This window comes from Micromesistius poutassou (genome assembly GCF_964030765.1).
Source record: "Micromesistius poutassou genome assembly, chromosome: 5".
Classification (NCBI taxonomy): Eukaryota; Metazoa; Chordata; class Actinopteri; order Gadiformes; family Gadidae; genus Micromesistius; species Micromesistius poutassou.
Genome location: NC_140275.1, coordinates 9,286,126 through 9,310,580, shown reverse-complemented (window position 1 = coordinate 9,310,580; position 24,455 = coordinate 9,286,126). Strand labels below are relative to the sequence as shown.

The 24,455-nt window shown below is 47.1% G+C and overlaps 3 protein-coding genes across 3 annotated transcripts in view; 2 read left to right on the top strand and 1 right to left on the bottom strand.

Annotated features, from left to right (window-relative positions):
- The window catches only part of iqgap2 (IQ motif containing GTPase activating protein 2), a 39,344-nt gene extending 21,206 nt beyond the window's left edge, over positions 1-18,138 (top strand). Inside the window, exons 16-38 of the mRNA XM_084468025.1 lie at positions 1,058-1,148; positions 1,341-1,511; positions 1,849-1,991; positions 2,492-2,662; positions 2,980-3,063; positions 3,175-3,246; positions 3,548-3,617; positions 3,723-3,931; positions 4,286-4,429; positions 5,067-5,230; positions 5,745-5,969; positions 6,372-6,512; positions 7,096-7,180; positions 7,504-7,733; positions 10,470-10,602; positions 11,666-11,768; positions 12,847-12,994; positions 13,546-13,633; positions 13,791-14,003; positions 14,724-14,884; positions 15,447-15,581; positions 16,402-16,510; positions 17,357-18,138. Coding sequence (XP_084324151.1) covers positions 1,058-1,148; positions 1,341-1,511; positions 1,849-1,991; positions 2,492-2,662; positions 2,980-3,063; positions 3,175-3,246; positions 3,548-3,617; positions 3,723-3,931; positions 4,286-4,429; positions 5,067-5,230; positions 5,745-5,969; positions 6,372-6,512; positions 7,096-7,180; positions 7,504-7,733; positions 10,470-10,602; positions 11,666-11,768; positions 12,847-12,994; positions 13,546-13,633; positions 13,791-14,003; positions 14,724-14,884; positions 15,447-15,581; positions 16,402-16,510; positions 17,357-17,470 — 3,204 coding nt within the window. The 3' untranslated portion in view covers positions 17,471-18,138. The remainder of the gene's footprint in view (positions 1-1,057; positions 1,149-1,340; positions 1,512-1,848; positions 1,992-2,491; positions 2,663-2,979; positions 3,064-3,174; positions 3,247-3,547; positions 3,618-3,722; positions 3,932-4,285; positions 4,430-5,066; positions 5,231-5,744; positions 5,970-6,371; positions 6,513-7,095; positions 7,181-7,503; positions 7,734-10,469; positions 10,603-11,665; positions 11,769-12,846; positions 12,995-13,545; positions 13,634-13,790; positions 14,004-14,723; positions 14,885-15,446; positions 15,582-16,401; positions 16,511-17,356) is intronic.
- A 152-nt stretch (positions 18,139-18,290) lies between these two features.
- f2r (coagulation factor II (thrombin) receptor) lies at positions 18,291-20,763 on the top strand. Its single transcript, XM_084467828.1, has 2 exons — positions 18,291-18,439; positions 18,656-20,763. The coding sequence occupies exons 1-2, from the start codon at positions 18,331-18,333 to the stop codon at positions 19,966-19,968; spliced, it is 1,422 nt and encodes a 473-aa protein (XP_084323954.1). The 5' UTR covers positions 18,291-18,330; the 3' UTR covers positions 19,969-20,763.
- A 403-nt stretch (positions 20,764-21,166) lies between these two features.
- LOC311343851 (uncharacterized protein) lies at positions 21,167-22,579 on the bottom strand (the record flags this gene model as incomplete). Its single annotated transcript, XM_084468821.1, has 5 exons — positions 22,349-22,579; positions 22,070-22,215; positions 21,768-21,829; positions 21,462-21,572; positions 21,167-21,318 (listed from the first exon to the last, which is right to left on the bottom strand). Exons 1-5 carry the CDS (start codon positions 22,457-22,459, stop codon positions 21,167-21,169), a joined length of 582 nt encoding a protein of 193 aa, XP_084324947.1. The 5' UTR covers positions 22,460-22,579.
- Between the last annotated feature and the right edge of the window lie 1,876 nt (positions 22,580-24,455).

Below are 24,455 nucleotides of genomic sequence, written 5' to 3'. Positions count from 1 at the left end.
GTCTCATCAGACGCTTCTTTTTTTACCCTCAAAACTGTGCTCTGAACGGAAGGAAGTGTTTATGTCTTCTCCTTGTCCCCGCGGGCCTCACCTTTTGGACAGAGGTCTGATTAACCTCAAGTCTCATTTTGTTGGGTGTTTTTGTTGAGCCCCTTTCACACATAGTTAACGGGATGATCCTTGGATAACCGCTCAGGCACCGCCGGTGACTCATCCCGTTCACAACGTGCAGCTACGTGTCGGGACATTTTACAGTCTTGCTCCCTTTCAAACACGGCATGCAGATGGAGATTAATGCAGTACTAAATATTGTTAGTGAAAGTAATTTGCGCATTAAGATAAACTTCTAGAAGATTCAAATACGTCCTGGGCAAGAGTCTTGTGGCTGGTTCGCTGGTTGCTCCACTTTGAGAGAGTCTTGCATCAGACGGACGTAAAGGCTTGACCTCTCCCGGCAATATTACTGCTCTCCTCTACAGCACAGTCATACTGGTGATCTGGAGATGTTACCCAGTCTTTTCATGGGATATCGATCCATGTTTCCATTCACACCTTATGCAGGATATCTTTGGGAATATTCCAGAGAAAGACTGCATGCGTGAAAGGGGCTTATGGGTCGATTGATTGATTAATTGATTGATTTTATTTGACCATTCTTGATATAAAAATATGAAACGGCAACCTGTGCCATACGTTATATAAATAAAAATAGTCAGGGATGACACAATAAAGCCCTAAGGCTTATTTCCATAGTGGTCCCTACCCTACTAGAGCCATCACATTTTCTTTCTTTGTTGCCCCGATTTAATTATTTGTAAAACTGAATTAGCACCGTTGTTGATAATCTCTTGAGAATATTCTTTCACTGATTCTCAGTGCTGTTTTCACTCTGTATAATCATTTAAATGTTTTTTTTATTAGCTTTGTTGGTATTGTTTTCTTTTAATTCATTTCAGTTTATCTTCAAGCTGGCAGGATGGGGCAGAACAGTTTGGTTATTGCGCTTGTCCTATCGGCAGTCAGATAATTGCTTTTCTTGTTTTGTCTCGGGCTGCAGAATTCAGGCGATGAGTCAGCAGTGCTATGGCTGGACCAGATACAAGAAGCCATACAAGCGGCCAATCAGGACGAAGAAGAGGCCCTCGTGTGTACGTATACAGTCAGATGTCCCACCCCCTTTTTCTTTTCTTTTTTTAAAACCCCAAAACGCTTCCCACAATTCATTATCTCTGACGTTACCACACCATACGTTTTTTTGTTATTTCCATTCCCACTGATTACGGGGGGGGGTCCCAATCTCACCCAACTGTCGCCTCTCCCCCCCCCTTGTGACTTGTCAGTGGCGTCGGCGGTGGCGGAGATCAACAGGAAGGTGGACCAGGGGGTCCCGGAGGACACACTACAGGCCCTGCAGGCCCCCGGCGCCGCGCTCAGAGGAGTGCTGCCGGAATGTGCTGACACCTACCAGACCGAACTCGCCCAGGCACAGGCAGCAGACCCCGCTGGCACAGGTAACTCAGGCGCCGCCTGCGTCCACAGCGGTGTGCCCTGGTGTTGTTATGGTGTTTGAGGACGCGTGCCGGTTTGCTGCTTTTGGGGGGGACAGGATACTCTATTAGTTTGGGTAACTTGTAGGCATCCACGAGTGCGATGCCTAATCTCTACCTGCTCGTTAACGCATACCACCATGACAATCGCTTTGCTTTGGATAAGACGGACTGCTGCATGACTCGATTTTAAAATGACTAAATCAATGTATTTATTGTATTTGTTAGGGTTACCGGCCATTTGACTGTGCAAAAAACAAACGGTTGTTAAAACGTGCATTCCCCCCGCCTCTCCTCCCAGGCAGCAGTGGCGGCGTGTGGGTCCGGCATCGCGTCAAGGGCAGCTATGACTTCTACTACAACCTGGAGAGCGGAGAGGGCAGCTGGCTGGAGCCCGAGGCCTTCCAGCACAGAGACGGCCATCTCCGTAAAGAGGAGATCCAGGTACTCGGATCGGGCGCCTGCTTAATAACACGACGACGACTCTTATGGGATCCACCGCCACGGGGGTGGGGGGTCAAGGGTTCAGTGCCACTCCAATTTATTCCTAAAACATTCAGCATTTGTTTCATGCACTTTATTCGGTTCAATGTGCTTTACATAGTCAAAAACGTGAGCTCGTCGCACAAATCACACTTTTTGATTACCGTAGTATTCATAGACCGCTGGCAGACAAGCTTGATTCTGGGTCTAGCGGTCGATTAAATTTCTTTGGCTTCATATTTTGTTGGACCAATCCTGTTGCCGGAGGCAGGGATCTAGAACTCGTTATTGGCAAACACAATTTAGAACCAAAGTAGTGAACTGTAAAAAAAAAGGTTTCAAATCAACACATGTCGTATCCACTTCTAAAGGCTAGTAATGAACAGTCGTATTGTCCGATAAAAAGCATTTGCTTAATACCATTTTAATAATGAGTAATCGATGATGTTTCACACGTCCAGAACGTCGTCAGCTCCGTGACGTCAGAGTTCAACAGGGAACAGCTGTGGTTGGCCAACGAGAGCCTGGTGACCTTGCTTCAGGCCCGGGTCAGAGGGTACCTGGTCAGGAGGGCTCACACGCAGCGGCTGGAGTATCTACGGCAACAAGAGCCGCACATAGTCCGACTACAGGTACAGTAGTTGTGAATGTGGATGATTACTGCGAATAATATAGAATAATACGGCATTTAAGCCCAATTCAATTCATGGGAATCCCAAATTATGCTCATTGTGGTACTGTACTATAAATATGAATAAAATACCACACAAGATAAAGATATATTTAGCTTTTATTTATGTTTTTAAAAGTAAGTAAAAATTGTCCTTCTAGATAATCAATTTTAGATTTAACCATTTAAATGTTTACAATATCTCCCCTCCAACTTATATGATTTATTACAAGTAAGTGAGAGGATTTAATCCTACTTAATTTCCTTATTTTCCTGCAGGCATCTCTGAAAGGGTATAAACAGAGAAAGCTGTATAAAGAGAGAATGGCCGTGTTGCAAGGCAATGTTGGATCTGTGGTCAAGGTAAGTCATTTCACCGTGGAAAAAGTTTCCTAATAAGATTTTCAACCATTTTCCTGATCGTGTGACCTGTCAAATATAATGGAAAGCTGACACTTGACACGTCCTGTACAGCTCCAGTCGATTGTGAAAATGTGGAAAGCCAGACGCAAATACACTCAGAGGCTGCAGTATTTCAAAGAACATGTGAGTCACACGATTTCTCTCGCACTTCCCCGAAAAATCAATCCCCGAGTTAAGTTAGGCGCAGAGTGATACGGAACTCTGTAAACTGAACGGGCGTCATAGCTGTGGGTATACGCTCAATATACAACAGTTGGGAACCAATCAGATCGCTTGATTTAAGCCACCCGTTTTAGTATTCATAAGTATATATATGTATGTATGTATGTATGTATGTATGTATGTATGTATGTATGTATAATCAGTATAATGTATAACTCATGTATTAATGTCTTCTAACACTTGTTTCTGCTTGTGCGTCCAGGAAAAAGAGATAGTGAAGATCCAGGCTTTCCTGAAGGCCAACAAGGCCCGAGAGGACTACCGAACGCTGAGTGAGTCAGCCCTCCCCCCCCCCCCCCGTCCCCAGGTAGCCCCGCCCCGCACGTTCTCCCCTTCCCGGGGTCGTGACCCCTTCGTGTGCGTCTGCTCCCTCACAGCCGGAGCCCAGGACCCACCGCTCTCCGTGGTGCGCAAGTTCGTCCACCTGCTGGAGCAGAGCAGCCTGGACCTGCAGGAGGAGCAGGACGTGACGCGCCTGCGGGAGGAAGTGGTCACCAAGATCCGATCCAACCAGCAGATGGAGAAAGACCTGAACCTGATGGACATCAAGATCGGCCTGCTGGTGAAGAACCGGATCACCCTGCAGGTTCCTAAAGACTCTCGATCAATACTCGTATTCATGGCTATGATTAAAGGTGACTTATTACACCACCGGGTGTGAGTGTGATCAGCCGTTACAAGCCGTTTTGAAAATCTGCCTCTTCTGACATCACAAGGTGTCCACCTAGATATGTGACGGATAGATGAGCAATGTTTGCTACAGTCCACTGGGTAGTGGCTTGTGGCAAAACGGCTTGTAACGGCTAATCACACTCACACCCGGTGCTATAATATGTCACCTTTTAACAGCCATCTTCAGCCTTGCACTTTTTTCCAATGACAATGACAATGTCTTCCCTTCTTCTTCGTCGGTGCTGCTGTGTCTGTTTCCTGTGGCCAGGACGTGGTCTCCCACAGTAAGAAGATGAAGAACAAGAAGAGCCAGGAGGAGCCGGACGCCGGAGAGCGCTACGGCATCAAGGGCCTGAGCAAAGGCAAGCGCCGGAAACTGGAGGCGTACCAGCACCTGTTCTACCTGCTCCAGGTGAGTGGCCACGCCCCGCTGCTCTGTCACTACTCACTAGCGGTGGATTTCATGATTTGTTTGAATGAATCAGTTCGCGTCGGTCAGTTCGCCAAGAAGAGTCGTTTGAATCGTTCGTTCGTTCGTTCGCATTTCCGGTAGCGGTGAATCATGATTCTCAGTCACTGAGTCGGTCAGACTCGGCTCCTCCCTCGTTCTCGTTCTCAAACGAATCACGATCGTGCAACGGTGCAAACGGTCATCAATCAACACAACATTAACTAAGTTCCTTTTAGCTGAGGAGCGCTTCATGTTCGGAATCGGGATGTTGTTGCCCGTCTGGCTCTCATGACGTCTCAGTCCTCGAGTCTTCACCGCTAAACACAGTCAGTGAACCAACGGCGACTCGCGAGTCGGCGCGACTCAGCGACTAGTGGGTGGAGCTGGGAGTCGAGTCTCGGAGAACGAACGAGACGAACGAGAGCGGCGAATCAGGTCGGTTCGTTCGTTTTAAAGAGTCGTTCGTTCGAACTGATTTGTTCGCGAACGAGCCACCACTACTACCACTCCCTCACTACTGACCTGGTGGTGGAGTGCATAGTTCACCTGTCGGTCGCCTGTCATCCACCTGTCTGTGTTTACATGCTGTTTACCACAGACCAACCCCTCCTACCTAGCCAAGCTCATCTTCCAGATGCCCCAGAACAAGTCGACCAAGTTCATGGACACGGTGATCTTCACGCTGTACAACTACGCCTCCAACCAGCGGGAGGAGTACCTGCTGCTGAAGCTCTTCAAGACGGCGCTGGAGGAGGAGATAAAGTGAGGAGCACCACCGGTCACGTGCCACACGGCTTCTCCTGACGTCAGGGACTTGTATTGTGTTGGTTCTCAATAGCGGCATTAGAAAGTGTTGTGACTGAAATGACAGTCCCACGCGCCTCGCAAGCATGTCACATCTAGAGTCAAATCCATCGTACAAACAGACTACAAACTTCTAAGTTAGTTTTTTTTTTTTTTATACTTAGTTTTTATTGAGCATTTTTGCAACAAAACAATGATATAGACAGTACAGATAACAGATACAACTGTCGGCACGACAGTATTCTTTTGTTATTATCGCAAATGTTGCATGGGTCACAGAAGTTGTAGAATTGACTTTCTAAGTTAGTTTTGTAAGTATTTGTCACTCTTGCCAAGAGTGGATTCTCCCACGAAACCCTCTCAACCTGTGATGAGGTGTACTTCTGTTGAACAAAGAGATGCCTTCGCCCCCCCCCCCCCGGACACCCCTTTTTGACACGAACGCTATCTGTGTTGCGGTGTCCCGCCCCAGCTCCAAGGTGGACCAGATCCAGGACATCGTGACGGGGAACCCCACGGTGATCAAGATGGTGGTGAGCTTCAACCGCGGCGCCCGGGGCCACAACACGCTCAGGCAGCTGCTGGCGCCCGTGGTCAAAGACATCATCGAGGACAAGAGCCTGGGCACCAACACCAACCCCGTGGACGTGTACAAGGCCTGGGTCAACCAGCTGGAGACGGCGACGGGGGAGGCCAGGTGGGGGGACTCGGCTCCTTCTCACCTGGGGGCTACCACAACCGCCCTTTCGGTTGCAGATCGATTGTTTCCCGTTTGCTAAAAAAAAAAAAAATAAAATGCATGCACGTTCTATGTTATTACATTTAGTTCAATTCGTTTTTTTTTAATTGTCATTATCTTTAAATAGGGACTATTTACCTGTCTGTCTGTCTGTCTGTCTGTCTGTGTAACTATTACACCTCTATCTATGTATCTTATTGCACTGTGTCATGTAAGTGGATGACCGCAGATGCTCTTCTCGGAGGAATAGTCCAAAAACAAAAACAAAACAACATGGCCTGAGATGGCCTGTCCCCCTCTGACCTCTGACCTCTGACCCCTGGCCCCCCCTGCCCCCCCCCCGTGGCTCTCCCCCCTCAGCAAGCTGCCCTACGAGGTGACCCCGGAGCAGGCCATGGCACACGAGGAGGTGCGCAGCAGGCTGGAGGCCTCCAGCCAGGCCCTGCGCGCGGCCACAGACAAAGTGCTCTCCTCCATCGTCTCCTCGCTGGACAACATCCCGTAAGTGAACCGGTGGCTCTGTTGTTGTTGTTGTTGTTGTCAAGGTTTTCGCTTTTTTTTTTTTTCTTTCCCTCGTTCTTAACTGCTTTGCTCATCGCCCACGGATGGTTGACCGGTGAGCACACTTTGGTGGATGTGCCGTATCTTTTGTCCTTTTTTTGTTGTTGTGAATTGAATTTTTGGGTTTGATTTAGATGTGAAAAGAATGAACACAACATCAACAACAGTTTATATGAATCTACTATCTGACTAGAATGGTTTAAAGAGTACTTTGAGGAGAGCAACCGTCAGAGACATTTCTCAGTGATGTCCACTAGATGGCCCCCATGTTTGATACATTTCATTGGTGCGACTGGACTGATACTGAAAACACATACAAAAACTATTTCACCCAGTTAAAAAAAAATGTCACAAATGTCACAATGTAGGAAATGGATCTCGATTGTGCGTCTCTGATGTGGTTTGCGTTCCATTTTTATGTTCACCATCGAATGTTGGCGTCACTAACGGTCACCCGGTTTTGCATGTTGTTTTGGTTTGTGTCTGACGTCCCACAATGCTTGTTTTGTGTTGCTGCATGTAGCTATGGCATGAGATACATAGCTAAAGTTCTGAAGAACAGCCTCCATGCAAAGTTCCCCGACGCCACAGAGGATGAGCTGTTGAAGGTACAGGGCCCCTCCGCTCATCATCGTTCGCTTTCATACAGACTCTTATCATCATCTGTCTCCTCTGCAAAATGGGCTGTAGGGCTTCTCCATACATACGCTACCATCAGACATTCTCATTCTTATTAAATAATACAGCATAAGCAAAAGTATGTGTGTTGATCATATATCACGTTATATGTATTATTTATATATCATTTTTTATGCAAGAACTTTCCTCCTCTCACATGTTGAGGCGATTGACGGTGGCTTCGGCCATCGATTGGACTCAAAGTGTGACACGCTGCGTTCCCCCCCCCCCCCCCCTCCCCCCCCCCGCCCAGATCGTCGGCAACCTGCTGTACTACCGCTACATGAACCCCGCCATCGTGGCGCCGGACGGCTTCGACATCATCGACATGTCGGCCGGCGGCCAGCTGCACTCGGACCAGCGCCGCAACCTGGGCTCGGTGGCCAAGATGCTGCAGCACGCGGCCGCCAACAAGCTGTTTGAGGGGGACACGCACATGACTCCCATGAACCACTACATCTCCCAGACGTACCAGAGGTTCAGGTGAGGCTGGGGGAGAGACACACATGAACCACTACATCTCCCAGACCTACCAGAGGTTCAGGTGAGGCTGGGGGAGACACACGTGAACCACTACATCTCCCAGACGTACCAGAGGTTCAGGTGAGGCTGGGGGGAGACACACATGAACCACTACATCTCCAGAGGTACCAGAGGTTCAGGTGAGGCTGGGGGAGAGAGACAAACATGAACCACTACATCTCCCAGACCTACGAGGGGGGGGGGGAGACGGATAATGTGTACAGACCCATTTTTCTTCGAAGCCTTTAGGTTGCAGGCCAGCATGTAAAAAAAATCCATTGGACATTTTTAATTTTTAATTTGTAGGGTAAAGCCAGAAACAAACTCAGCCTTGTTGGGACGGAACCAAAATGTGGAAGGTATTTCTGTCATGTTTGAAGCGAGCGGAAAAATACAACCGTAATTCAGTCTCCGTATGCTTCACTCCGTTAAAACGATATGATCCAACACAAAATTCAGCATGTTTAGCAGTCAGGCCCAAGCTTCTTATGGGCTCTCATTTGAAACACATTTAAACCATGTGCTGCCTTCAATTCAAAAAAATTTCCCACCATTCAATAGGTATTTTTTGTGACAATGAGCATTATGCCAGGTTACTAATATCGGTTAAGAAGGAAAGTAGCTTCAAGGTGCAGACTTATCTGTGGCCATTGCCTTGTCTCGTGTTAAAAGGACAGCGGGTGTTTGTAATTATTGCTTATCGCGTTGCGTCGTCTTCATTTCCTGTGTCTCTTGCTGACACAGGACACAACTCTTGCTGATACAGTATTTCTTGCTGATAACGAGATGGCTAACATATTGCACAATAAGAAATAAATAAGTGAATATCCAAAAATGACATCTGCACCTGAGTTTGAGACGGCAGGCCATCGCTGCGGGCCCTGTCCGTCGTTCTAGGGATTCACACAAATGATGCCTAACATCCACAATCGGTTGTGTCGTATTTGATTGTCCCATAAAGGGAACTCACTTTGCAGCAGGGCATGACAGACGACACAAATAGATACATAAAGTATTTGGAAAATACTGAACAGTGCGTTACTGAAACCCCCATGCCACTGACTTAATACAGCAGCCGTCTACTAGTTATTGAACGCAGTGGACGGTTTCTATTTGCCACGTCACAAAATATATAACAGGTATATCGTATAGATAAATATAGATGTTCATTCAATTCAGTATTCAGTTTCTTCTCGCCACCAGAACCATGCAATAAGTATAATTTCTATTTTTTTATAGACTGGTTGGAAAAAGCGAGTTGTGTAGAGTCAAACAAAAATAATAACGTGTCTCTCAGTGCTGCTGAACTGATGAAGCGCAAGACACATTTACCAAATAAAATAAACCCTTTTTTTCCAACTCCTTCTCCAATGGTTTTCTAAACGGTCCTTTGGGGGGAAACGGCAGTAATTCACCCAGCAGCAACGGCTCCCTGGTCAACGATCCTGGGCAGTTTATGCTCAACATAAATAACATAACATTCTGCCCAGTCAACGTGTCCCCGGAGGAGATGAAACCAGAGCGTGATGAACCGAGCGTGCCGGCGAGGGGTGTGAGGGGACGGCTTGTGCTGACGGACGGGCAAGCGGGAGAGGAAGTGCGCCCGGGACAGGAAGGCACCACCAGAGGGGGAAAAAAACGCTCGCTCAGCAGAGGGGGGGGGAGGTGATGTGTTTCAACACAGCTCTCCGGACCCAGTCACCGCCGTGCAGAGGTCAAAAGGGCGCTGATGCAAGAGCAGGAAGCGTGGGATCGTTCTGATAAACGCCTCTGCACCTCCCTCCTGACCCCCCCCCCCCCGTGTTATGATCTGCACGCCGCGCACAAAATCAAAATCTCATCGTTTGCCACGATTGTCACAATCAAGGCTTGTTGGTCCACGTGGAAAACGCTGGCCTTCAAATGCCAAACTCTGATAACCGATTGGTCCCACTCAGGCCCCGCCTGCTCAAAGTACATCGGCTGAACTTATCGAGACGGGTGACCTCAGGTGACCTCTACTGCGTTGGAAAACAACGGAGCAGCACAGTGAGATTTATTTTACAGTAACAAAGATTTTCTTTGCTTGTTTTTTAAATTTTATTTAGTATATATGATAACGGATCATTACACACATTGTCCTGACTGACAGTTGAGAGTACTGTAAGTAACTAACCCTAACCGTAAGCGTATTCTTACAGTTAGCATTTTTAGAAGACACAACATTTTTGAATCTATCTTGACAAAACTCATAATTGCATAAAATGTAAAACACTTCCACTTCCAATGTTTAGTGTGACTCCTTATTGAACCTAGGTTGTGCGGTCAGCCCAAGTGGACCTCATTGGCAGGACGGTGAATGTGCAAACACACAATAACACTCAAGGTGATCACAGTTCACACACCTTGTTGCACCGTCAACCCGGTTTGTTGAAAAGAGAACGCTTTTAAAGCCAGCAGCACCCGTTGCCGTGCTTGGCGTAAACGATTGCGGAACAACTCCGGTACGAGACGGCCTGCCTGAGCAGAGTTCCTCCTGCTCTGGTTTCAGTCGTTTGCCACAGAGGCCGTTCCTCCTCAGAGCCTCTCAGCGTGAGCCTCCGCTCTGTGGGGGGCCGTTCAGGGTGGAGCGATGTCTAGTGAGAGGAGAGGACGGGCGTGCTGGTTGGAGACGCGCGGTGGCGGCTGACCCGTCCCGTCCCTCATTGTGCTCCGCAGGCAGTTCTTCCAGGCGGCCTGTGACGTCCCCGAGCCCGAGGAGAAGTTCAACGTGGACGAGTACTCTGACATGGTGACGCTCAGCAAGCCCATCATCTACATCTCCATAGAGGAGATCATCAACACTCACTCGGTAAACACAAAGCATGTGCAGCTCTGAGGTGGTGCGATGCTCTTTCTGACGCTTCTGATTGGTTTTCATCAGAATTTTATGTATCTATTATGTATTATTTAGTGTATCTCCCCCCCCCCCCCCTTTCTCCACTTCCCCACTTCCCCAAAAGCCAGGGTAGGCAATTTATTTCAGATCCCTTTTCTTCATATTTGTTGAAATTCTCTTTTAAATCCCGACAGAAATCAATAAATCACATGCTGTGACAAAGCAAAAAAACAAAGTCCACACTTTGAAGAAAGTCTGGGCCGAACACTCTCTCACATGTCGGGAAGTGGCGATGTGCGAGACACAGAGAGGTTAACAGATATTGTCTTGTTGTCGGCCTCAACCGGCACTTCCAAGAAAAACAGAACACCCCCGCTACCTCTGCCCCCTCCGTCTCCTCCCCCGCTTCCCCCCCCCCCCCCCCATGATTTGTTTTGAACAGATGTCTTCTCAGCCTTGATCTTGTGCCCTGAACAATAGATCCTCCATTTGACTTTCTTTCCCATGATGTTATAAGGATATGTGAAAGAGCGGCCCTCTATCTACCACCGCTGTCTTGTGACAGCTGTAGTTTACTAAAGCTGGGAAAAGGCTGGATCATTTTAGCAGAGTTAACTGGAACCTCAGAGAGAGTTATAGCTGTTCATTGTTGTATTTTGTAGGCATGCTCACGTTTTCTTTGTCCCTGTAGGATATCCTTTTGATATAATTCTTCATTGTTTTCTGAGATGATATTTTTGGGTTTGTTTTTAAACACATTGCATCCTCAAGCCTACTCTCCATATAATAACCTAACCTCGTCCAGGAAGGTGAAGGGAGACATTATACTATATTATCACTATATAGTTCTAGTTATGAGACTAATGTGGTGATTGTTGAGGTGTTCAAATGCAGATTTGATGCTTGCCTGCCTCCCTCGGTTGTCTCTGTTCCACGGCAATGAATTAGTAATGTAATATACCGTGTATTCTAATTGTATTCTAGGTGGAGCACCGCTATATGATTAAAGTGCATTATAATAATGATTATTGTCTAGCTGCTGCTGGAGCACCTGGGGGCCATTGCTCCCGACCGCAGTGACCTCCTCCATGAGCTGCTGCAGGACCTGGGAGAGGTCCCCGACGTGGAGGCCCTGCTAGGTACATACGCGCACGCACACATGCACGCACGCACACACACATGTACGCACACGCACACCTACAACCACGCCTACACCCACGCCTGCACACCTATACACACACCTGCACACATACACACACACACCTACACACACACACACACGCCTGCACACCTATATATATATATACTCACTCACTCACTCACTCACTCACTCACTCACTCACTCTTGGACTACAAGAGCACAAGGAAAGGATGCAAAGCCAATTAGTCAAATCAGGCCTACTCTTTATTTGTAAAACTAAATAAAAAAATCTGGGCCTATCATTGGGCCTATTTTTGCCCTCAATGACTGAAGCTATTGGTTGTAATTTGGCTATGTTTATTTTCAGCTACAATTGTTTTAAGAAAAATGAAGACACAAGACCAAAAGTGATGCCATTTAAAATGCATCATGCTCTGAATCATTCACTAACAGAGCCGCACTGTACCGCAACAAACAGTAGTGCACTGCTCGGTGGAAACGAGACATACGAGCGGGTTGGTTGGTTCTCGTAGCCTAGACTTGAGGGGATAAACCCTCCCTCCGGGCTGCTCCACAGCCAGGGCTCCTGCTTATTGGTTCATAGCGCAGCCAGGGCTCCAGCCTATACATGAATAGATGGGGGGAATAGGACTTTCCTCCTCTCTCCCATTGACCCCCATGTTATCCACCGGCTGCCAGTAGTTCCCGAGAAATGAATGGGAGTCAATGGAGGCTGAGGGAGGAACGTCCTCCCCGCAGTAATATCCAATAGGCGATAGGGGGTGCTAATGTCCCTTTACCCAGGGAAATGAACATTACATACAAAGGCATTATAGTCATATTTAAGGGCATTAATTCATTACAGTAGTCTGGGCAATGTACACTTTTTATTCTCAACAATGTTAAGGAGGATCTGACTTCCTCCCTCTCCTCACTGGAGAAGCCTCCACTGACACACACGCACACACACACGCACGCACGCATGCGTGCATGCATGCATGCGTGCCCAAATGAACTTTGCAATTAGTCGATAGGTGTGTGTGTGTGTACTATATACTAAGAAGGTTTTCTTCCAGGTGAGGGGGCCCTAGATTCTAACGAGTCAAAAACCAACAGAGAGACCACCCTGAGCCAGCTGGCCAAGACGGAGATCTCGCTCACCCTGACCAGCAAGTTTGAACTTCTAGAAGGGGATGACAAGGACCTGAAGAGTCTCATGACAAAGTAGGTCCTCTTCTTTACAAAAGTTTTCTCTTCCAGTCACAGGGCAGCGGGGAAATTATTCTAGCTGCTTCTGTGTATTTATACCCGCCGTGTGACGCTAGTAGATATCACAATGGATTACAGTGTTTGCATCCTCAGAGCCTCGCTATCTCTTCCTGCCCATACAGGAAGTGCATCTTACCCTTAAAGATAGACATTTTCTAAGGGCCTTTTTTTTTTTTTCAAACAGAGTTTTACAGATGTCCCTTATTCATGTTGATGACGTTGGTATGTTAAATGTTAAATTATTCGGAAATTCTCAAAATCATTCAGTTGGTTTCTGAGCATTTCATGAGATAAAATGTGAGTCTAATGTCCTCTATAAGTGTGTTTGGAGATTAAAGAGGAGAGATTTGCTACAGAAACTAGAAATGAGTAACCCTTTGGATGTCTTTGTCCTGGATCTCATTAATACTATTTGTCAGATTTGTACTGAATAAGTCACAATATTTAACAATTACAAACAGAACGACGACAAGAAACCAAACGTTATCGTGACACTTCTGTTCCAGGACCAAGAAGCTGATCGTGGATGTGATACGAATCCAGCACGGCGAGACACTAACTCAGACCCTGGAAACTCCTGCAGCTGCTGCACAGGTGCTCCAGCCTCCTCCACTTTCTGAATACCCTGAAGTCTAGCCTAAAAAAAAACACCTTACGTCGCTGTAACGTCGATGTGTTAAAACGTTCGCGGCTTGCGGGCGTTACTCGTAACGCGTCTCGTATCCCCATGTCATCATATCCCCTCGTCCAGGAAGCTGAGCATGCCCAGATCGTGGAGCGGCGAGCGGTGCAGGACGCCCAGACCCCCGAGGGCCTGAAGACCAACCAGATGGTGCTGGAGGACGCTCAGCTGCCCCTGGAGCAGAAGAAGCGAAAGATCCTGAGGAACCTTCGGACCCTGGAGCAGGCCGGCTGCATCGCCGAGGGCAACAAGTACCAGGACCTCATCAACGAGATATCAAAGGTGAACGGGGGGGTCGGCGTGTGGCTCAGGAGGCAGAGTGCGGGTTGGACGGTGACTAGGTCGCTGGTTCGGTTCCCCGGCTCCTCCTCCTCCTAGCTGAGTGTGGAGGTGTCCCTGAGCGAGACGTCCCCTCACCCTGACCGCTCCCCACGAGCTGGCTGTCAGCCCTGCGTGGCTGACGCCGCCGCCGCCGTCGGTGTGTGAACGTGTGCATGAATGGGTGAATGTGAAGGCGATGTTGTAAAGCACTTTGGGTGGCCTCAGGTTACAAAAAAGCGCTATATATATATATATATATATATATATAAATGCAGTCCGTTTACCTTTTACCAAACGCCACACTGCACACGATGATGGCCACGCTTTTTAGCACGTCCTGTGGTTTGAAGCGTGTTGAATCAGAATCAGAAATCAGAATCAGAAAAAGGTTTTATTGCCAAATACATTTTCACATATGAGGAATTTTTCTTGGTTTTCAGTGCGCACGATATTTACAAATAATAAACAATAAACAGTAAACAATAAAGCAAGTGGTCCAATAAAATAAGATATTCCAAAAATAAAAAAAATAATAATAAAATAAATGAAAAAGACACTCTATATACAAATGAACCGTAATAAGAAGAATTAGAATAAAATATACAATTGCAATGCAGAATGATGCAAAGTAGTGAGCCTGACGTACGAACGACCGTTGTTCCTTGGCGCGGCGGCCTGCAGGACATCCGCTACCAGCGGCGCTACCGGCAGAGGAGGAAGGCGGAGCTGGTGAAGCTCCAGCAGACGCTGACGGCGCTCAACTCCAAGGCGGACTTCTACCAGGACCAGACCAACTACTACGACACGTACATCAAGACCTGCCTGGACAACCTCAACAGGAAGTGAGTCCCCCCCCCCACCCCCACCCCCGTGGTCTCGCCCTGCGTGGCGATCATGAGGTTGTGTGTGTGTGTGTGTGTGTGTGTGTGTGGAACGTTTTCACTTTGTTTTCTAAGTAGGGGTGTAACGGATACACTAAAGTCACGATTCGGTACGTACCTCGGTTTTTAAGTCACGGTTCGGTATGTTTTTCGGTATATTTATTGTATTTATTTATTTTATTTTTATTAAACAATTTGATTTTGATTTATTAAATCGTACCAAACAAATGTCTTACACACATGAAAAGACATCAAATACAATTGAGGATAAAAACACAACAAAGTCCAGGACTTATTTCCATCGTGGTCCTCAACACAAAACATCAGGACAAGACGAGACACTCACAGAGTGTGTGATCATCAATAAAAACTGAAAAACTTTTTTTTGGGTACGTACCGAAATGAAACGTGCATCGAACCATTCCGAAAAATGTTGGTACAAATACGTCCTACACCCCTGTTTCTAAGCACGTTTTATTTTTGTGACACAAGATTGGTTTGTTAATGCGTGTGTTGCCACCAGGAACTCGCGGAGGTCCATCAAAGGGGACGGGGAGAAGGGCAGCAAGAAGCTGAAGCAGCAGTCCCTCAAGTACACGGGCGCCCGGCTGCACGAGAAAGGAGTCATACTGGAGATCGAGGGACTGCAGGCCAACCAGTAGGTTGAACTGCCGCGCTCCCCGGGAACCGAAGGAGAAACCCTAAACAAACAAGTTTCCCTACTTCATCGTCAAACCGTGAATCATTAGAACCCGTTTACGCATTGGGCAAATCCTCGGATCCAATGTCCATGACTATTAAAGTCGACGTAGGTTAGAATTAAAGAAATTATGTAAATTATGTAAAGAGAGGGAACAAAAATGTCCCCTCCTTCTCTACTCTCTTCCTCCCTACTATACCCCCGCCATTGAGGAGAGTTTCATTCACGCACCTGTGATTGACAGGCAAGATGGATTCCCTGAATGAATCAGAGAAGGGATGCCCTGATTAAATGGAGGAGGAGCTAGTGGTCTATAATCTAATTGGCTCATACAGACATATTCTCAGAGTGCATTTAAATCACCATTAGCTGAGAGACGGCTAGACATATACCTACTGTATATAACAACTAACATTCAAATAATAGCTCTAACCTACAGAACCTCTTTATGTCCCCTGATTGTACAGTATAGTCTGTGCCATGTAACTTTTCCTCTGCTGCCTTCTCCCTTGTTTCGAAAAGTTGAAGACTTAAAAATATATTATTATAAGAATGAAACTCATCAACCCACAATTCATTCATTAAAGGGATCTCTCTTCCTCTCAATCTATTTGCTCTGTGGGGGAAAAAGCTGAGAAATTGTGTGAAAAAGTTACATTGTGGAGGTCTTAATGTCAATACTATAAAGGAATTGCAAAGAAAATATATGAAACATCAAAATAACTGACATAAATTTGTTCCTTTTTTCATTGAATTATTATTATTTTTTTCTCTTCAGGTTCAAAAATGTCATGTTTGAAATTGCGCCGAGCGAGGAGGTGGGAGACTTTGAGGTGAAGGCCAAGTTCATGGGCGTTGAAATGGAGAAGGTCCAGCTCCATTTCCAGGTAACGCTAACTCTGTGGCTTACATTTACCTCTAATAATGATAATAATTTTTTTCCTATTCTATTAAACAAGCACATGGTAACATGTATATAAAATATAATGGTAATTATAAAACGGGTGGCTTAAATCAAGCGATCTGATTGGTTCCCAACTGTTGTATATTGGGCGTATACACACAGCTATTACGCCCGTTCAGTTTACAGAGTTCAGTATCACTCCGCGCCTAACTCGAACTGTTGTTTATTTATATATAAAAGCAATAGCATAGTTCACTGAAGCCTAAAAACATGTTGATTGCTAGAGAGGGTGGAAATGTTGTAAAGCAATAGGCACACGGTGAGTGAACTCGATAGAAGGCTAAATTGCCGGCGAACCAAGCTACCGTCTCTAGCCTTCTCTCTGAAGGACGCTACAGTGTGTTGCATAGCAACTGCCGTACACTTTGCAGGCAGCCAGGAGGGACTACTTTTTTGTATTCGTTAAAAAAAAATGCTTTTCCGACTTTGTCGCTTTCTCAAAATTGAGGGTGTCTATGACTTTCATTTCGCCATACTTACGTAACCGTTTTATAAAAGCAATAGATCACTTCTGTCAGTGGTATACGGTCATTATACCACAGTTAAGGGGCGTTGTCGGGACGGACAGCGCCCCTTAACTGTGGTATAATGAACGTATACCACAGCCTGTCGTGATCTATTGCTTAAATATCACACAAATCGTATTGGCATACCATAACTCCTTAACCTAATCAATCATTCACACGTCAGAATTAATTAGAGTTAGTTACATTATTAGATTAGGTCCAGGAACTTGTTTCTAACCGTCTGCTGTGTGTCCTGTGTGCAGGACCTGCTCCAGTTACAGTACGACGGCGTCGCGGTCATGAAGATGTTTGACAAAGCCAAAGTGAATGTGAACCTCCTCGTCTTCCTCCTCAACAAGAAGTTCTACGGGAAGTGACGGGAGGACCGAAGAAATCAATAAATACTAGTTCTTTTAAAAGTGCCTTCTGACAGCGGAGGGGCGGCTGAGGGTGTCCGAGGTGTGGAGGCTGACTGATAAAAGCTGCACATGGGAGTGCAGCGATCGTTATACCGGGGGACTCTACAGCTGTGGTGCTTCCCCCTGATTGGCTTGTTCACTTTAAAACCAAAATGTAATTTTAATTAGTTTATTGCGTTGTCTAATTACGTTTCTTATGCTTGTTTGTATTCCGTTTTTTCTTTTTTTTTTTTTGTTCCCAAAGGGTGATTGTAAATGGAATATATGTATTTTAAAATTGTAGACCTACAATGGTAGGCTATGAATGTTTTATATGTTAAGCTATTCTGAAAAACGTTGTCATTGAATTGAAAGTATACGTTGAATCTCTAGTTTTCACCTGAATTTAAAAGGGATTTAGCGGAAACGGCCCTGTTACTCAGCATTGACCACTGATGTTCAGTAGTTTACCAGTGCCTTTTTAATTCAGAAAATACATATCGGTCATTTTTAAAGAAACTAACTTTTTTAAATTAAAAACATGTGCTAAAAGATGATTATATAGGTAGACAAAGAAAGGTATAACTGATAAATAAAATATTTCTCTAATATAAATTTGTTATTCAGGTTCTAATAAATTACAAATGTCAAAATGTGTGTCTTTATCTCCCTTATGAATGACCTATTTTTAATTTTAGAAATCTCGCCTTTCACTGCAAGTTACTTCGTCTTTCGTCATGTAGGGGGCGTGGCATGGAGAAGGGGCGTGGCCGGGAGACGAGGCGCACCTTTTCTAAATTTAACAATACAGTATATTTTACCGGGAGAAGTTAAGTTCGATGGTGTTTCACCAATATTTATCCGTTAAAGTAGAAAAAAACATGGATCAGACGATAGTGATATTTGCATTGTGTTTTCTGCAGTCTACCGCGTTTATTCCTCATAATGGTAAGTTCGCTGTTTTAATTGTGGCCATCAAATTGCAGATGACTCGTAGGTATTCGACCCGTTGCTGTTTCAAATGACCCAATATCATCTTTTCCTTATCCGCGCGTTTGGTCATGTTAATTAGCATTTCATTAACGTGTTATTCCATCTTTCTATATTATCATGTATACCTACATAATGCAACAAAGTTGTAATTAATAAATCAAATGTTGCTAGGCTCCGGGCTCATGCCGAGGACCTTTGGTGGGCACTATGTAACGGTCACTGATGATCCGTTGATGGACTACTTGTCGGCGATGGAGAGCATGGACGGGTTTGACGCAGACTCCGGCTCAGGTAGGGAGCCGTCGTCACGGCTCCCTACCTCAGACTCCGGCTCAGGTAGGGAGCCGTCGTCACCAGAGGACCGAGAGCAGGTCACCCCCCGCCCTGCAAAGAAAGAATTCCGGCTGTCACCCAAGGCCAAAGTCTTCCTCCAAGGGAACCTATCGACTGTTGTGGTCCCGACTGTGTACACGTTGGTGGTCATCATCAGCGTGCCCCTCAACCTCGCCGCGGTGCTCATGTTTCTGCGCCGGAAGCGCCCGAGGAAAACAGCGGTGATCTACATGCTGAACCTGGCCCTCGCAGACCTCCTCTTCGTGCTGGTGCTGCCCCTGAAGATCGCCTACCATTACCAGGGCAACAACTGGGTGTCCGGGTCCTTCCTGTGCCGCGCGGTGACCGCGGCCTTCTACTGCAACATGTACTGCTCCGTCCTCCTCATGACCTGCATCAGCGTCGACCGCTTCCTGGCCGTGGTCTACCCGCTGAACGCCCTGGCGTGGCGCAGCCCCCGGGCGGCGTGCTCGGCGTGCGCCGCCATGTGGCTGCTGGCCGCGGGGGGCGTCGCCCCCTTGCTCCTCTCGGAGCAGAGCATGCACCTGCCGGAGCTGGGCGTCACCGCCTGCCACGACGTGCAGGACGCGGAGCAGCTGCGCTCCTACTACCTGTACTTCTTCCCCGTCTACACCGGCCTCTTCTTCTTCCTGCCGCTCGTCCTCACCACCGTGTGCTACGTGCGCATCGTGCGGGTGCTGGCCGCCGCCAACGTGACCGGCGACCGCTCCAGCGCCAGGAAGAGCCGCGCGGTGATGATGGCCGTGGCGGTGCTGGTGGTGTTCGTGGCGTGCTTCGCGCCCTCCAACGTGCTGATGTTGGTGCACTACGTGCAGCTGGCGCGCCACGACGCCGCCGCCGCCGACACGTCGTACCTGGCCTACCTCGTGTCGACGTGCGTGGGCACCCTCAGCTGCTGCCTGGACCCCCTGATCTACTACTTCGGCTCGTCTCAGTGCCAGCGGCAGGTGATGGCGTTGTTGACGTGCAAGGGCCAGGCCGGGGCGAATGCCGGCTCGTCGCGCTCCGATAGCAGCCGTCAGAGCAGCGGCAGGCAGCTGACACAGAGCACCAGGTCCACCAAGATGGAGACTAGCGTGGAGCAGGAGGACAGGAGCGTCAGGGACCAGTTCAGGAAGCTGATCTCATGAGGCGGCGGTGGGAGGATGGAGGGAGATGATGGAAGGCAGGTGGAGATGCTGTGTGACCGGTTGTTTTTCCAAGGGATCAGCAGCAGCAGACTTTTGAGCAGTGCTGTGTGTAGGCGATTCAAAGAAAGGAGAGGGTAGGCCTACTAACACAAAGTATACGGAATGAAAAGTCCAGTACCTGGTGGTGGTGCTGTCATTCTTTACACTCATTCTTTATACTCTTTTTCTCTCTTTTTGTACACTTTTTTTTTTTACTTCACCTTGCCGAAAGTGTTAATCTCAATGATGTTCATGTTTCTAAATGTTTGTTAAGTCACTTTCTATCGCCGAAAGAGGGTGACATATTGGTGATGAAGCCTATGGCCCACTGATGAAAGCCCTTGCTATTGCAGCATTATGAATGTTACAACAGCGACACTGTTTGTGTCTCTGGGAGAGTTGACCACTTATCGGTTAGAGGTCTTGCCAAAGAGAACGAAAATGAAAACTTGCCACTTTAAGTGTACATATCGAATGAATTTGTTTGTAACAATCTTTTTACACAGTGATCCTCTTGACCTCTTGCAGTTTATATCAAGACCATATTAGAGCAACTTTAGCCATCTAGGTCCTATATTGTCTGACCAATCTAAAGAAAGGGAAACATTTTGCGTAAAATAGACAAGTCTTCATTTTGAAAGGATTATAGACACAAAGTTGTCAATTATACATTTTTATTGAATCCGTTAATAAGTCTATTTATTATGGGTTGAGATCCTCATACAGTATTATTTGGTTGACAATAAAAGCAAAGCAAATGTACTTTTACTTTCCTTCTTGGTCTGCTTGTTAGTCTACTAGTATTTAAAGACGTATCGCTCTCCATGTAACCCTGGCTTATTCCGTGCGCTCCTTGTCTTTGCACAGCTCTGGGGGAAGAACAGAGAAAATGTTTTGAAGCATCATTTTTTGCTGAATGCCACAAGTGTAGGGTATCAGACAGGATGTTTATTCCACTGGCATTTCCTGACCATCTACTGGATACTGTATAGCACTAGCACTCTTAGAACGTCGTCGCTGTAAGGAAGCATGTTAAGGAAACAAATGCATCTCTCTGTACAACATTACCACCTTGTGGCTACATAGGAAACAAGGTCTTCCATGGGAGGTCGGCTTGTGGTCAGGGGGTTGCAATAAGCAGAGATTCTACCAAATATATCTATGCTTTAATAAAATGGGCAGATGAGAGGAGTAAATGAAGGCACTGACCTGTTTTGCCATCATAGCTGTGGTAATTCTCCGGGAAGTTCAAACATTCAACCTGTTTCTTGAAAATGTCAACATCCTTTGAATCAATTTTACCCGTCCTTGCTAAAAAAAAAAATTAAGAAAAAGAAAAAAAAGCAACACAGGTGCAATTTGAAATATTGGGAAATAAGGAGGCAATGGTGGTACAGGTCAGTTCATGAACCTTCTAAAAGATCTGGTGAGGTTTGACTGTGATGAGGACTTACTGAACTGCATGATGTATCTTCCAGTTGCCTCCCCGTTCCTAAAGGTGTCTGTCCACAGCAGACAGTCGGGGCATGTGTGGAGGATATGTCCTTTGTGGTTGGACAGATTCTCTTGGGGAAACAACGCCACAGGTGGATTTGAATATCATTCGAGTGATCATTTAAATACTATGCTGTGAAAGTGAAGCATGTCTACGGATATAGACCTGCTTTTATTGGTCAAATTAAGTTGATGATTGATTTTTTTTTTTTTTCAGCAAGGACAGTGCTGTTATAGTATAGTATAGTTATAGTGTTGCTACTTACTACGGAAAGTGGTCGCAACCCCTGAGACAGTCCCGTTGACCTCTCCATAGATGCAGCGGTTGCTGAAAGGTCAAAAGTGGCACATTGACACGTGAGGAAGACGTGATGTCTTACTATTACGTACTATTACGTGATCACTTTAGAAAAATAACAAATAAATTAACTAAATTACCCAACAGCAAACTCATTGATGTTGTTTTCAGATGCGTGCCACTAACACCTCCATCGTACTACACACACACACTACACACTACACATTTAAATGAATCCAGTGATTATTCTAAGAAGGCGACTGCACTCACTAGCAGTGGTCTCCCCACCGCAGGGTCACCAGCTGACTGTCCTGCGTGGGAGACAGCTCTATCCAGGAGCTCTTCATCGCGTCCAGAGCCTTGCGGTAAGGCATGGGGTCCCCGGACCCCATCACGTACACCCACTTGCCAAACACCTGCATACAACAAACAGTGTGTAAGAACATTTTGTAATCAAAGATCAACTCAAATAAACACTGAATCAAATCATTTTCAACTGCCATTCGCACGACGGTCAACGTTGCTTTGTTTTCCTTTTTTCTTTCTTACCAGCGCGGAGTCCTCGGGTATGTACGGTTTGACCAGGTCCTCACAGTCGGGTGCGTACGCGGCACCCAGGGGTGCGAGCACCAAGAGCAACACTGCAACGCACACATCCATCTTCAGCTGGAGAGATGAAGTGATGAATGGAGAGGAGGACGAGGAGCCCACCAGAGCACTGAGCGGGGGCTAACCCTGAGTCCCGGCACAGACAAACCACCTCTTTTTTTTTAAACTTTGGACTTCAGAGGTTAAGCGGTTCAGAACGTTGCAAGTGCTAGCATGAAGTAGGAGGAAGAGGAGGAGGAGGAGGAGGAAGAGGAGGAGGGTAGGGTGGGGAGGAGAAAAATGAAGAGGAGGGCTGTCAGGGGGCGGTAGAGAAGGAGAAAGAGAATGGCGAAGAGGGGGTGGAGGAGGAGGGTGATGAGGAGGGGGAGGAGGAGGGGGAGAATGGGGTGATGAGGAGGGGGAGGATGAGGATGGGGTGACGAGGAGGATGAGGATGGGGTGATGAGGAGGGGGAGGCGGAGGGTGAGGATGGGGTGATGAGGAGGGGGAGGAGGAGGGTGATGTGGATGATGAGGATGGGGTGATGAGGAGGAGGGTGATGAGGAGGGGGAGGAGGATGTTAGTGATGAGGAGGGGGAGGAGGAGGGTGACGACGATGAGGAAGAAGGTGATTAAGAGGACGGCGGTGGCGATGAAGAGGAGGGTTGCTGCTGAGGTGAACGATGAAAAGAAAAGGAGAAGACATTTTATGGCCCTCCTAGAAGTAGCAAACAAAAAGTCGCCTTTCCCATGCCATGCAGATTCCTTTCACTCGGCTGAATAGCTTCCTTGGGGAGTCTAGCGCGGTTGGCTGCCATCGCTACTTGCTCTTGCCCTGGTAAGAACTCGGGGCCCATTGACATCGTCTTAAGTCTTAGACGCGGAGGAATTCAAAAGCCATCCACAGCAGCTTTGCCGGGAAGTTTGTAGACCCCTGTTGTGTTGAGGTGGGGGACTACATTAGAGTCGCCTGACCCCCCCCCCCCTCACTTTGTCCCACCGCTGTTGTTGACGTTCATGTTGCCGGGCAACCATCCCCGCTGAGCATTAGACCGCAGGGAATGAGTCAGCACAAGCTGTCCTCACATTTCATCCGCTCACCTTGAGGTCATTGAAATGGATACGAACAACAACGCTGTGATGAATTAAAATAGCACCAAACACATCGTCGGGATTTAATGTTTCTTTATTGTATGTACACGTGTAATAAGCCTACGTTTATCCACAGAAGTCATCTTTCAGAACATCACAACTACTGCGTACACATTTGTTACAAGTTACCAGTTCAAAATAAAAAAAAACCTCAACCCCAAATGATCAATCAGTGTTTTTCAAGCGTTTGCACTACCTCTGCCTTGACATGGCATCAGCCAAACACAAATAAGACAGCATATTATGATATACTGGTACCCATTACGAGAGACCAGTCAAACGTCACTACCGCTGCACTCTTACTGACATGCTCTTGTGAGTCATGGTATCTACCAGTCACTATCCACTATAGTGACAGTTGTTAATTTAATATGTGTGGGGGGGGGGGGCGGGGGGGGGGTGGGGGCTGATGCTATTGTCTATTTAGCTTCAGGTGCGCTGGTCTTCTCCTCTTCCTCGGGCGCAGCAGCAGCGGGAGGCACCGCAGACTCTTCCACAACTTCCTCAGTGGGCTGAGCAGGTTCCCTATTGTCAGCACATAGGTCTGGGAGAGAGAGAGGGAGGGAGAGAGAGAGAGAGAGAGAGAGAGAGAGAGGGAGAGAGAGAGAGAGAGGGAGGGAGAGAGGGAGAGAGAGAGAGGGAGAGAGAGAGAGAGAGAGGGAGAGAGAGAGGAGAGAGAGAGAGAGAGAGAATAGATTAGATCAGCTCCCAACATGATGCAAAACGAGAATAAGCAGCGGACAACGTCACACAATAAACTTTTGTGACGTCATGCTCTGCTCGACAGCGAGGGAGGTACGGGTGGGAATGAGGCGCCATGAGGGGGCGCGTCGGTTTCTGCTCACCTGTGCCTCCGTTGAAGAACTCAGGAACGAACTTCAGACACTCTGCCTGCTTCTTGAACTTCTCCAGTTCA

Excerpts from the sequence above, each read along its gene's own strand:
- f2r (XM_084467828.1), top strand. The coding sequence starts at position 18,331 with ATGGTGTTTCACCAATATTTATCCGTTAAAGTAGAAAAAAACATGGAT. Across the intron at positions 18,440-18,655 it reads CGCGTTTATTCCTCATAATG|GCTCCGGGCTCATGCCGAGG; the intron begins GTAAGTTCGCTG and ends AAATGTTGCTAG.